The sequence below is a fragment of the Entelurus aequoreus genome, linkage group LG06, assembly GCF_033978785.1.
Source record: "Entelurus aequoreus isolate RoL-2023_Sb linkage group LG06, RoL_Eaeq_v1.1, whole genome shotgun sequence".
In the NCBI taxonomy this organism is placed as follows: Eukaryota; Metazoa; Chordata; class Actinopteri; order Syngnathiformes; family Syngnathidae; genus Entelurus; species Entelurus aequoreus.
In genome coordinates this window covers 21068631-21083159 of record NC_084736.1, presented here as the reverse complement: position 1 = coordinate 21083159, position 14529 = coordinate 21068631, and the positions used below count along the sequence as shown (strand labels likewise).

Here is a 14529-nt window from a genome sequence, read left to right as displayed (position 1 = left end):
GACGCTAAAGGCATTGCCTTTAAGGCACGCTTCCAATATTGTTGTCCGGCTGGAAATCGGGAGAAATTCGGGAGAATGGTCGCCCCGGGAGATTTTCGGGAGGGGCACTGAAATTCGGGAGTCTCCTGGGAAAATCGGGAGGGTTGGCAAGTATGACTGGGAGATGCAACTGCTCTGTACTTCTCCCTACGTCCGTGTACCACAGCGTTTTAAAAAGTCATACATTTTACTTTTTGAAACCATCCATCCATTTTCTACTCCCTTCGGGGTCGCGGGGGGCGCTGGAGCCTATCTCAGCTACAATCGGGCGGAAGGCGGGGTACACCCTGGACAAGTCGCCACCTCATCGCAGGGCCAACACAGATAGACAGACAACTTTCACACTCACATTCACACACTAGGGCCAATTTAGTGTTGCCAATCAACCTATCCCTAGATGCATGTCTTTGGAGGTGGGAGGAAGCCAGAGTACCCGAAGGGAACCCACGCAGTCACGGGGAGAACATGCAAACTCCACACAGAAAGATACCGAGGCCGGGATTGAACTCACGACTACTCAGGACCTTCGTATTGTGAGGCAGACGCACTAACCCCTCTCCCACCGTGCTGCCACTTTTTTTTTGGGAAACCGATACCGATAATTTCCGATATTACATTTTAAAGCATTTATCGGCCGATAATATCGGCAGTCCGATATTATTGGACATCTCTAATTAAAACATAGTAAAAACTTATACTGGATGGATAGATCTTAAGTTAAAAGTTGTTGAAAGTAAAAAAAAATATGATTTTAGTGGTGGATTTTAAACTGTCGTTGCTCAAAAAATATAATAAAATAACAATCAATGTTATAAATGGTAAATGGATTATACTTGTATAGCGCTTTTCTACCTTCAAGGTACTCAAAGCTTTTTGACACTATTTCCACATTCACCCATTCACACACACATTCACACAATGATGGCGGGAGCTGCCATGCAAGGCCCTAACCACGACCCATCATAACTCATTCTCCTTCTATGCCACATCAATATGGAATGCACTCCCAACAGGTGTAAAAGAAAGTGCATCTCTATCCTCCTTCAAAACCGCACTAAATCCCGCCTCCAGGCAACTTCAACCCTTGACTAACACCCTCCCCCTTCCACATCCCCGGATTGTAAATAACCAAATGTAAATAACCAAATGTATTTCTGAAGTATACTTGTTCTTATGCTATCTGAACTCACTATGTTCTCTGCTCGCTGTACATATCCTACCAAGTCAGACCTACACTGTTTCAATGTCCATTTCTCTGATGATGCAATTGTTGATGACTGAAGTGCTGATATCAACCAAACCCTCCTCATCTCATCCCATCCCCCGGATTGTAAATAATGTAAATAATTCAATGTATATACGCCGATGATTATCTTGTGTGATGACTCTATTATGCTGATAGTATATATTTGTACCATGAATTGATTTACGTAGACTTAAACAAGTTGAAAAACTTATTCGGGTGTTACCATTTAACGGTGAATTGTACGGAATATGTACTGAACCGTGCAATCTACTAATAAAAGTTTCAATTAATCAAAAAAAATCAGGAGCAAGGGTGAAGTGTCTTGCTCAAGGACACAACAGACGTGACGTGGTTGGTAGAAGGTGGGGGAATTGAACCAGGAACCCTCAGGTTGCTGGCACGGCCACTCTCCCAACCGCGCCACGCCGTCCCCGTTATAAAATATTGACTTATTTGTTGTCCGGGTGGAAATCGGGAGAATGGTTGCCCCGGGAGATTTTTGGGAGGGGCACTGAAATTCGGGAGTCTCCCGGGAAAATCTGGAGGGTTGGCAAGTATGGGTACGTATCGTTGCACCCCTTGATTGCATGTGAGTGTGAAGAAAGGCGGGGTAGGCGTGAGGACAACTATACCTGGGAGTGATGGAGGGAAGGGTGAGGAGCGGCAGTGGAGGTTGACTGTGGGGGGGTGCACTAGAGTAAGGGTTTGGGGGCATGGCATCCTCATCCATTGGGAAAAGCATGTGGGGGAGTGAGTCAGAAGGGTAAGTCAACATGGCTCTCTCCCGCGCCTTGTCTCCTGCTCTGCAAACAACAACACAAACATGCCGCCATCACTGCTGGAACACGTGACGTCACTTCCATAGTCTCCCCGCAAACGCCACTGTGTCCATTACGTCACGTCAATGAGTCCTACCGCGTTACGGTGGTGTCAGTACGTGCTGGTGTCATGTGTGGGAGGCGCTGTGGCACAAAGACGTGGCGCGACGTTCAGAGAACAACGTCGTCTATTTGCTGGAACGGACCCCCGGTGTCAAACTTTGACGCGTGAGCTAATCACTGACGTCTCCGTGACTTTTGTCCACACGTCCAACGTGGACGAGCGTACACGTAAATGTACTATTTATTTAATCACTGAATATGTCACATGTCATCTCCTCAAGTAATGAAACGCTGCGCCAGAGAATAGCCGTATCCGGGAGCGATCGGGGTGTATAGTGTTCACCGAGAAGCTCATATCTGCTTTAGCTTTACGCCAATTGAGAGACTGAATAACGTTTAAACATATCTTACCAGAAATGTGAAGCTGGACCATGGGATAATGGTCCGTCCTCCACGTAAACAAGACGAACCGGACGGCGCCCAACAGCGACCACAGATGGTATCCGAGTTTTACAAATCCAACGAGACGCGGGGACCAACCAATCAAAGTTGAGTTTATAAATCGGCCAGGAAGCGCTGCTAAAGTTCAGCCAATGGCAGAAGGTCTTGTTACGTCACTAGTAAGAGTCGACCAATAGGACATGAGTGTGTGTTACTGTTGTAACCTCTTTTTTTTTTTTTTTTACCACCATGAATGTAAGTTTATTGTTAATGAAAAATTAGATATTACAAAAAAATTGCATGAAAAAAATATATCTTAAAAAATATATACGCATTAAAAATATGACAAATTATTTTTAAAAATCAACATGCAAGTCTCTTTTTATGCAACCAAACAAAAAAAAAGATTTGCAACCCAAAAAAGTTTAGCAAAAAAAATAAGTTTTGAAATTAAAAATATTTTGGAGCGAAATAAGAGTTTGGAATCGCAAATCAAATTTTGTGTTGCACGTCTTTTGTTTTGGTTAAAATTGAACTACAATCTTGTGGGCGGGCCTCCTGCGGAAAAATGTTAAAAGCTTTTTTATTGGTCCGTCTTGGCTGACAGCATGACCATATTTGGGCATGACTGCTCACAACTTCTGCCCTCAACACACTTGGAGGGAAAACACCAAAGACGAAGGTCGGCGGCACTGACCAATAATAATGCTTCTAACATATTGTTAAGAGGCCCTGCCCACAATATATTAGTCACATTGTAAACAAATGAAACTACTTTCCGACAAAACCAAAAAACGTAAAACCCCACCCAAAAATGTGTGTAAATATATATAAAAAAAGATTTGCAACCAAAACATTAGATTTTTTTAAATTTCAAATACATTTTTTTGTTTGCAAATACATTTTTTATTGGTTGCATAAAACTACATCTCCATGTTTATGGCCCCATCACTGTCAAGAATCAAATATGTTTTTAACAAATCACGAGGGTGAGCAAAACAACACAAAAATACAGTATTTGTCGTGATTTATTTAAAAACAATTTACACAGAACAAAAAGCTCAGCTCAGGATGACCTAAATGTGTCACTGAATGCGTCACATGAAGGTGTTCATGTGTAGAGCTCAAAGTCCAGTCTCTTGGAGTTGTAGAACTGCGAGCCCTCCTGGTCCAAGCGCCTGCAGTACACGCCGCTGCTGAAATAGCCCTCATCCACCCAGTCCTGAAGATAAAGTGGAATTAAAAAGTTAAAGTATTATGGTGAAAACCAAAAAAGGCTAAAAATTAGGACTGGAATGAAAAAAAAAACATAAATGAACCCCCTGACTTTACCGGTGTGAAGTTGTTCCCCTTTGTAATAGCAATTATTAAAATAACATTGCCATTTGTTTGTGCTACTTTTGTGCAGTAAAGAAATTAGTATGTGCCATTACGGTTTTTAAGTTATTCTAAAATACATTTTCTGACCCGTGACGTCATCCAGCACCCCCACCTTGTCAAAATCTCCCCAAACTTGTCCAATTCGTTTGCTACATTTGTGCGGCAACATTTTTAGATGAACTATAATAGTTTTTATGTTAATGATTGATAGTTTTCATGTTAATAACATGTTATTATTCATAACCAGCCCCCAACATTGTCAAAATCTTCCCAAACTTATCCCGAATGTTTGTGCTGCAAAAATGTTTTGCCTATTATAGCTTCTATTTTATTAATGTATTATTATTATTATTAGGGATGTCCGATAATGGCTTTTTGCCGAAATCCGATATTCCCCAACTCTTTAATTACCGATACCGATATCAACCGATACCGATATCAACCGATATATGCAGTCGTGGAATTAACACATTATTATGCCTAATTTGGACAACCAGGTATGGTGAAGATAAGGTACTTTTTAAAAAAATTTGTAAAATAAGATAAATAAATTAAAAACATTTTCTTGAATAAAAAAGAAAGTACAACAATATAAAAACAGTTACATAGAAACTAGTAATGAATGAAAATTAGTAAAATTAACTGTTAAAGGTTAGTACTATTAGTGGACCAGCAGGACGCACAATCATGTGTGCTTACGGACTGTATCCCTTGCAGACTGTATTGATATATATTGATATATAATGTAGGAACCAGAATATTAGTAACAGAAAGAAACAACCCTTTTGTGTGAATGAGTGTAAATGGGGGAGGGAGGTTTTTTGGGTTGGTGCACTAATTGTAAGTGTATCTTGTGTTTTTTATGTTGATTTAATAAAAAAAATAAAACGATACCGATAATAAAAAAACGATACCGATAATTTCCGATATTACATTTTAACGCATATATCGGCCGATAATATCGGCAGGCCGATATTATCGGACATCTCTAATTATTATTGATAACCAGCCCTAACCCCCTGTCAAAATCATCCCAAACTTGTCCAATTTGTTTCTGCTGCAACATTTTGTCTTATAGTTTATTAGTAACATAATATTATTTATAACAATTTGATTGTTCTACATTTATGCAGCAACATTTTTTGTTTAACTATAATAGTTTATATGTTAATGTTTGATAGTTTTCATGTAAATAACATGTTATTTTTCATAACCAGCCCCCAACATTGTCAAAATCTTCCCAAACTTGTCCCAAATGTTTGTGCTGCAAAAATGTTTTGTCTATTATAGTTTCTATTTTATTAATGTATTATTATTCTTATTATGGATAACCAGCCCTAACCCCCTGTCAAAATTATCCCAAACTTGTCCAATTTGTTTCTGCTGCAACATTTTGTCTTATAGTTTACTAGTAACATATTATTCATAACAATTTGATTGTTCTACATTTATGCGGCAACATGTTTTGTTTAACTATAATACTTTATATGTTAATGTTTTATAGTTTTCATGTTAATAACATATTATTCATAACCAGCCCCCAACATTGTCAAAATCTTCCCAAACTTGTCCCAAATGTTTGTGCTGCAAAAATGTTTTGCCTATTATAGCTTCTATTCTATTAATGTATTATTATTATTATTGATAACCAGCCCTCACCCCCTGTCAAAATCATCCCAAACTTGTCCAATTTGTTTCTGCTGCAACATTTTGTCTTATAGTTTATTAGTAACATATTATTCATAACAATTTGATTGTTCTACATTTATGCGGCAACATTTTTTGTTTAACTATAATAGTTTATATGTTAATGTTTGATAGTTTTCATGTTAATAACATGTTATTATTCATAACCAGCCCCCAACGTTGTCAAAATCTTCCCAAACTTGTCCCAAATGTTTGTGCTGCAAAAATGTTTTGTCTATTATAGCTTCTATTTTATTAATGTATTATTGTTATTATTGATAACCAGCCCTAACCCCCTGTCAAAATCATCCCAAACGTGTTCAATTTGTTTCTGCTGCAACATTTTGTCTAAATAGTTTATTAGTAACATAATATTATTCATAACAATTCGATTGTTCTACATTTGTGCGGCAACATGTTTTGTTTAACTATAATAGTTTATATGTTAATGTTTTATAGTTTTCATGCTATTAACATGTTATTATTCATAACCAGCCCCCAACATTGTGAAAATCTTTCCAAAACTTGTCCCATATGTTTGTGCTGCAAAAAATGTTTTGTCCATTATAGTTTGTATGTTATTAATTTAATATTATTATTATTGATAACCAGCCCTCCCACCATGTCAAAATCTCCCCAAACTTGTCCAAAACATTAGTGCTATGTTTGTGCTGCAAAATATCTTTGTCAAACTATTACAGTTTATATGACATTAAAGTGTTATTATTCATAACCGGGCCCCATAACATAAAAACTACAATAATTCGACCAATTTGCAGCACAAAAGTAGCACAAATAATTGGGACAAGTTTGGGGACATTTTTGACAAAGTTGGAGGGCAGGGGGGTGGATATAAATCACACTTCAATAACAAAAATTAAAATAATTAAACAAATAACATTTGCAGCACAAACAAATAGGACACATTTGGGGAGATTTTGGTTGTGAATAATAACATGATAATAACATAAAAACTATAATAGTTCAATAATTTTTTTTTATAGACGATAAATGATAAATGGGTTATACTTGTATAGCGCTTTTCTACCTTCAAGTTACTCAAAGCGCTTTGACAGTATTTCCACATTCACCCATTCACACACTGATAGCGGGATCTGCCATGCAAGGCGCTAACCAGCACCCATTAGGAGCAAGGGTGAAGTGTCTTGCCCAAGGACACAACGGACGTGACTAGGATGGTAGAAGGTGGGGATTGAACCCCAGTAACCAGCAACCCTCCGATTGCTGGCACGGCCACTCTACCAACTTCGCCAGCACAAATAGAACACGTTTGGGGAGATTTTGGTAATAAATAATAACACGTTAATAACATAAAAACTATAATAGTTAAATAAAAAAATTTGTAGAACTGACAAATAGGACAAGTTTAGGGAGATTTTGACAAGGTGATGGTGCTGGATGACAACACGAGTCAGAACATTTATTTTAGACTAACTTAAAAACCGTAACGGAACAACGGAAATTTTTACAGAAAAAACGTAGCACAAACAAATTGGCAATGTTATTTTAATATTTGCAATAAAAAGGGGGGCAACTTCACACAGTTTGACTTTGGAATTGACTTATTGAGTGCGAAGAAGTTAATGAAATGATGTAATGGACTTACCTGCATCTGCTGGCTGGTGAAAGGACCGTAGACTTCGGAGTCGTCCTTGTTTTCCCACTTGTACTGCCACATGACTTCCTCGCTCACTGACGACAGACAACGCGATTAAATGAGAATTTTCCTTTTAGCGACAAAAAGCAACAAACCTGCTTTGTCCTCCTCGTCTTTGTCCTGCGACGCCGCGGCGTGCTTCTCGTCGAATTCCTCGCCAAACATATCGAGCTCGTCCTCCTCGCCGTCAGTCTTCCTGGCGGGCCGCTTGCTGTTCATGCCCTTCAGTGTGTAGGCCAGCTTTTCGTGCGTCTGCTGGTAGATGCCGTACATCCCGGAAGCCACCAGCCGGTCGGCCAGGGACGTGAGACGGTCCAGCTTCTCCGTGTCCCGCTTGGCTTCCTCCGCGGCTTGGCCGTCTTGCCTCAGCTTGCTTTTCTTGCGGCCGCCAAGACCTCCGAGCCGCCGCAGCGCCGCCGTGACCGTCTCCCCCGGCAACAAGAGTTCCAGCAGCGCTTCGGTCAGCTGCTGCTGCGTGTACGAGGCCAGCGGGTCCTCGGCAGGCTCGGCTTCCTCCTCCTCCTCTTCCTCGTCTTTGTTTTCTTGCTGCTCCTCCCGCTTTCTCTCCTCCTCCGCCTCGTCTTCATCGCCTACTCTACGTTTGCGTTTGGCTGCCAGTCCTTTTTTCTTTTGCTTGAAAGGTTGTTCTTTAATTTTCACCTGAAAAAAAGGAGCGTTTTATATTCCAGAAAAAGAGCAAAAAAGGTATTTGCAGGCCAATTACCCAATCGATGTTGTCCAGCCAGTTGTCTCGAATCTGTTGCTCTTTTTTGATGAAGTAGTTTCCCTCCGAGTCAAAGTGTCCCTCCTCCATCTCCTCCTCCAGGTTAAACGGTGTGATGGAGACTCCCTCGTCAAAGTCAATAGTTGCGTTCTCTTGCCCTGGGACAACAGCAACACCACATGGAAATGATGAAATATAATTTCACAGCCAAAACGAGGAGATGACCAATTATTAGTAGTTAATGTGGCCGATAAGCAATATTTGGAGCCATATTAATTTGCAGTAAAGGTTATTTAAACATGAATAGTATATGTCAGTACACAGCTGGACAAGGCTTTAAGTTTTTTAACATTATTTTTAAGGAAACGTGGGACCAGTAGCGAAATAATGTTTTGTGTGGCGCTAATGTGGTTTATTTTGCAGCAAAAACATTGTCAAACACCTTTATTATATATACGCGTGTCTAAGAGGAGTATCAACATTTGCATTTCAAAATATGGGAAATCTGGGAAAATTGGTAAAAATATGACATTTCTCTACATCACAATAACTCACCATCTACTCAAATTTATTTTTAGCAGTTTATGGATTTAATACATTGTAAGGTTTCCTTGTAAGAAACCTCAAACAATTCTGGGCTCCTTCACGTAGATTATAGTAGAGACATTTTTCAAGCTGGCCGACAAAGTATGGGAATGAGTGAGCAGCTGCTCGCTGTTTTAAATAGGTATTCTATTTTTCAATATATTTACACAATGTTGGGATTGAGATAGTTGTTTTGTAGGAACATTTTATTGAACGCATTTTATATTGATATCGATTACGTGTCTATCGCAATGTATACAGTGCATCCGGAAAATATTCAGTGCTTCAACTTTTCCACATTTTGTTACAATACATTATTTTTTCTCCTCAAAATTCTACACACAATACCCCATAATGGCAGGGTATCTTTTATTTATTTATGCAAATTTATTAAAAATAACTAAAATGTAATTTTTCACAGCCTTTGTTTAATACTTTGTTCTTGCACCTTTGCTAGCAATTACAGCCTCAAGTCTTTTTGAGTATGATGCTGCGAGAGAGGCACACCTGTCTTTGGGCAGTTTTGCCCATTCCTCTTTGCAACACCCCTCCAGCTCCATCAGTTTGTATGTGAAGCGTTGATTTACATCCAGGATGTCTCTGTACATTGCTGCATAAAAAAAACAACTTCACATTGTCTTTATGGGGGTACTGTGTGTGGAATTCTGAGGACCAAAATGGATTTATTGCATTTCGGATTAAGGCTTGAACATATGGAAAGAGCGAAGCAATGTGAATATTTTCCAGATGCACTGTATGTCCATCCATCGTCTACCACTCTGTGGCTTTATTTGATTGAATCATGGAACATGAAACTTGCCGTGCTCCTTTTATGAGCCCATAGACGTGTGTAGTGTGACTTCAACGCTGCAGTAGCAAAAACCAACAGGAGGAAATACATTTGATACATAGAAAAATTGGGTCAGGTGGTTTGTTTTGTTATGTTTTGTTGCCAATGCCATGACGGCATACTTGCTCGTTCGTCTGTGTTGATGGGCTCATGTTGCTCATTCATTTGGAAGATGAAATAATCCCACATGCTGACATTTGCCTTTGTAATCATCATTTTTTCCTCTGAAATGTTGTTACTTAGCAGTCCTTGTCACAAGCAAGTCGCAACCAGCGAGGCGATGTGGGTGTATTAAGTGTGTTAGCCAGAGGTCCCGTCGACTTGGATGACTGACAAGAGAGGCTTCACTCTGATTATGTAATAAACGTGCTCAGGTGCTGAGAGCATTGCAGAGTGACACCTCTTGTATTAATTTTTAAAAAGCCAAAGAAAATGAAAAGCACTGACATAGCAATTTGTCGATGCCGGCAAAGTTATCAAGATCATTTTTATTTATTTAATTTCTGATTTATTATCAGCCCAGGCCTACAATTTTTTTTCTCTCTGGACATTTCTCAAAATCCCTTGAATGACCCACAGAAAAACCTTGTTTAAGACAAAAACCCAGGTACCACTTTAAAAAAAACTGTGTTCTTGGGTACCACTCAGCCTTATCTAACTCTAATGTGAATCGAGAGTTTACTTGTGTCAAAGTGACAGATAAAACTTGCTTTGCTGACATGACTCGTGACAAAGTAAAAAAGACACACCGTCCACATCATCATCGGCCAAAATATCATATTTGCTGCTTCCAGTGTTCTCCCCTTCGTCCTCTTCATCGCTGTCCAGGGAATGTTTGCCTTTGAATCTGGAGCCTGGTCCACTCCCGACCTCACAAGTCTGCTTCAGGATACACAAAGAAAGTAAGTCAATCTATACACAAGTGCTTAAATGTCTGTATGCCCATTCAATGTTGATGAACAGTCTATTCATTCATTATGACAAAAGTTCGAGCGATTATCGGAACCAGTATTTGGCATTTTGACATACAGTACAGGCCTAAATTTGGACACACCTTCGCATTAAATGGGGTTTCTTTATTTTCATGACTATTTACATTGTAGATTGTCACTGAAGGCATCAACACTATGAATGAACACATGTGGAGTTATGTACTTAACAAATAAAGGTGAACTAACTGAAAACATGTTTTATATTCTAGTCTTTTAAAAATAGCCACACTTTGCTCTGATTACTGTTTTGCACACTCTTGGCATTCTCTCTATGAGCTTAAAGAGGTAGTCACCTGAAAGGGTTTTCACTTCACAGGTGTCATAGATTTGATGCTTTCAGTGACAATCTACAATGTAAATAATCAATAAAATAAAGAAAATTAATTTAAATGAGAAGTGTGTCAAAACCTTTTGCCTGTACTGTACATCAGCAGATACAATATATACACATATGATACCAATTAACTAATATTTAAAAACTAAATAATTAGTGACGTAGATAGTAACCACTGCTCAAGCACCAGCTTCTCTCACTCCTACAGTGCTGGTCGGCCACAGTACGTCTCCTCTCCCGACCTGTCAAAACATTTACATTTTGCTGGGAAATCAATTTTTTTGTCCTACTAGCGTCTTCCCGGTCCTATTTTGTTTGTTTCCGCTGCTGCATAGATAAAGTCACATGACAAGCCTCTGTCTGCAACAGTGTGGGCTTATTAAAAGGAGCGCACAGTTTTGTGAGTCGCTCAAATGAACGCGACAGAGGGATGACAAATACGAGACTTATTATGTGAGTTAAGAACAGCAGGCAGCAGCTTTAAAAATGTCTCACCTAGGGTTGTACGGTATACCGGTATTAGTATAGTACCACGATACTAATTAAGCATATTCCCGTCGTGTCATTGCTGGTTTACGAGCAGACGAGCATGTTCTGCAGTGCACAATCACGGAGTACTTACAAGCAGACACAGTGTGTAGACAGAAAGGGAGAACGGACGCATTTTGGCTTAAAAACTGACGATAAAGGCAAAGTTATAACACTGAAACGCCCTCAGGAAGAGCTGTTTTAAAACATGGCTAGCTAGCTAGCGGTTAAAGTCCAGCCCCAGTCTGCAGTGTTTTATCAACTTCTAAATCACTAATCCTCGCCTGCATGGCGACAAATAAAGTAAGTTTCTTACAAGTATCATCCCTGCAGGACGAGGAATAGCTGAACATGCTTCACTACACACCGTAGCTCACCGACGTCCCAATGTAAACAAACGTCATGGGTGGATCTACACCTAACATTCACTGTAATGATACCAAGTACAGTAGCGTATCTAGTCGATACTACTATGATTACGTCGATACATTTTTGGGCATCACATCTTATTTTTTTATTTACAGTATGTTTATAAACTCAGGAAATATGTCTTTGGACACATGAGGATGTTGAATATGATCAATGTATAAGAAGAATAAGTGATTATTACATTTAAACAGAAGTGTAGTTAGAACATGTTAAAAGAGAAAGTAAGCAGATATTAACAGTAAATTAACAAGTAGATTAATAATTAATTTTCTACCACTTGTCCTTAATAATTTTGACAAAATAATAGAATGGAAAATGACACAATATGTTATTGCATATGTCAGCAGCTAAATTAGGAGCCTTTGTTTACTTACTAATAAAAGACAAGTTGTCTTGTATGTTCACTATTTTATTTAAGGACATATGCTTAATGTACAGTAAGATTTTTTTTGTTAGAATAAAGCCAATAATTCAGTTTTTTGTTGTCCCCTTTATTTGAAAAGTACCAAAAAGTATCAAAATAGTTTTGGTACCGGTACCAAAATATTGGAATTGGGACAACACTAGTCTCACCTATAATATACTATAAGGAGTCCAGAATTTGTTTTCATTTAAATATTCACAATAGTTCAGGGTTCCTCATGAGGAAACCTTACGATGTTCCATAAACTGCTATAAAATTGAGTATATGGCGAGTTATTGTGATAGAAAAATCCCATATTTTGAGATGCAAGTATCGATGCTCCTCTTGGACACACGTAACAAAGGTGTTTGACAACCAAAGCGCCGCATAAAACAGCGCCGACGGTTCTCATTTAAAAAAAATCTAAACAAAATTTAAATCCTTGTCAAGCTGTTTTACCCACTAATCAATAAATAACTAAATTTTACTGCAAATAAATATCGACTCCAAATATCGGTTTTCAGCCTCCTGGACTATTAATAATCGGTATCGGCCCTGAAAAAAACATATCGATCGACTCCAAATATCGGTTTTCAGCCTCCTGGACTACTTATAATCGGTATCAGCTCTGAAAACAAACATATCAATCGACTCCAAATATCGGTTTTCAGCCTCCTGGACTATTAATAATCAGTACCGGCCCTGAAAAAACATATCGATCCACCCAAATATCGTTTTTCAGCCTCCTGCACTATTAATAATCAGTATCGGCCCTGAAAAAAACATATTGATCTACTCCAAATATCGGTTTTCAGCCTCCTGGACTACTTCTTATCGGTATCAGGCCTGAAAAAAAACATATCAATCGACTCCAAATATTGGTTTTCAGCCTCCTGGACTGTTAATAATCGGTTTTGGCCCTAAAAAAAACATATCGATCGACCCCAAATATCGGTTTTCAGCCTTCTGGACTATTAATAATCGGTATCGGCCCTGAAAAAAACATATCGATCGACTCCAAATATCGGTTTTCAGACTCCTGGATTACTTATAATCGGTATCAGCCCTGAAAAAAACATATCAATTGACTCCAAATATCGGTTTTCAGCCTCCTGGACTATCAATAATCGAAACATATCGATCGACCCCAAATATCGGTTTTCAGCCTCCTGGACTATTAATAATCGGTTTTGGCCCTGAAAAAAACATATCGATCGACTCCAAATATCGGTTTTCGGACTCCTGGATTACTTATAATCGGTATCAGCCCTGAAAAAAACATATCAATTGACTCCAAATATCGGTTTTCAGCCTCCTGGACTATCAATAATCGGTACCGGCCCTGTTAAAAAAAACATATAAATCGACCCCAAATATTGGTTTTCAGCCTCCTGGACTACTTATAATCTGTATCAGCCCTGAAAAAAACACATCAATCGACTCCAAATATCGGTTTTCAGCCTCCTGGAATACTTATAATCGGTATCAGCCCTGAAAAAAACATATCAATCGACTCCAAATATCGGTTTTCAGCCTCCTGGACTATTAATAATCGGTACCGGCCCTGAAAAAAAACATATCGATCGACCCCAAATATCGGTTTTCAGCCTCCTGGACTACTTATAATCGGTATCAGCCCTGAAAAAAAACATATCAATCGACTCCAAATATCGGTTTTCAGCCTCCTGGACTATTAATAATCGGTACCGGCCCTGAAAAAAAACATTGATCGACCCCAAATATTGATTTTCAGCCTCCTGGACTATTAATAATCGTATCGGCCCTGAAAAAAACATATCGATCGACTCCAAATATCGGTTTTCAGCCTCCTGGACTACTTATAATCGGTATCAGCCCTGAAAAAAAAACATATCAATCGACTCCAAATATCGGATTTCAGCCTCCTGGACTACTTATAATCGGTATCAGCCCTGAAAAAAAACATATCAATCGACTCCAAATATCGGTTTTCAGCCTCCTGGACTATTAATAATCGGTACCGGCCCTGAAAAAAAACATTGATCGACCCCAAATATTGATTTTCAGCCTCCTGGACTATTAATAATCGGTATCGGCCCTGAAAAAAACATATCGATCGACTCCAAATATCGGTTTTCAGCCCCCTGGACTACTTATAATCGGTATCAGCCCTGGAAAAAAACATACGTATCAATTGACTCCAAATATCGGTTTTCAGCCTCCTGGACTATTAATAATCGGTACCGGCCCTGAAAAAAAACATATCAATCGACCCCAAATACCGGTTTTCAGCCCCCTGGACTATTAATAATCGGCATCGGCCCTGAAAGAAACGTATCCATCGACTCCAAATA

The 14529-nt window shown here is 39.0% G+C and overlaps 3 protein-coding genes across 6 annotated transcripts in view; 1 reads left to right on the top strand and 2 right to left on the bottom strand.

The window, feature by feature from the left end:
• prr14 (proline rich 14) overlaps nt 1-2732 on the bottom strand; it is a 25105-nt gene extending 22373 nt beyond the window's left edge. Inside the window, exons 1-2 of one of the 2 annotated variants that reach the window (XM_062050220.1) lie at nt 2578-2732; nt 1918-2088 (exon numbers count right to left, since the gene is read on the bottom strand). In XM_062050220.1, the coding sequence (XP_061906204.1) occupies nt 1918-2060 (143 nt within the window). In that variant the 5' untranslated portion in view covers nt 2061-2088; nt 2578-2732. The remainder of the gene's footprint in view (nt 1-1917; nt 2089-2577) is intronic. The other variant, XM_062050221.1, reaches the window with a different exon arrangement.
• The window catches only part of pheta2 (PH domain containing endocytic trafficking adaptor 2), a 26093-nt gene continuing 14034 nt past the window's right edge, over nt 2471-14529 (top strand). Inside the window, exon 1 of one of the 2 annotated variants that reach the window (XM_062050227.1) lies at nt 2471-2714. The gene's annotated coding sequence lies outside the window, so the exon portion shown is untranslated. Of the gene's footprint in view, nt 2715-10090; nt 10413-14529 lie in introns of those variants that run through there. The other variant, XM_062050228.1, reaches the window with a different exon arrangement.
• The window catches only part of cd2bp2 (CD2 (cytoplasmic tail) binding protein 2), a 13365-nt gene continuing 2453 nt past the window's right edge, over nt 3618-14529 (bottom strand). The window contains exons 2-6 of one of the 2 annotated variants that reach the window (XM_062050224.1): nt 10260-10392; nt 8076-8233; nt 7447-8011; nt 7301-7386; nt 3618-3829 (exon numbers count right to left, since the gene is read on the bottom strand). In XM_062050224.1, coding sequence (XP_061906208.1) covers nt 3719-3829; nt 7301-7386; nt 7447-8011; nt 8076-8233; nt 10260-10392 — 1053 coding nt within the window. In that variant the 3' untranslated portion in view covers nt 3618-3718. The remainder of the gene's footprint in view (nt 3830-7300; nt 7387-7446; nt 8012-8075; nt 8234-10259; nt 10393-14529) is intronic. The other variant, XM_062050225.1, reaches the window with a different exon arrangement.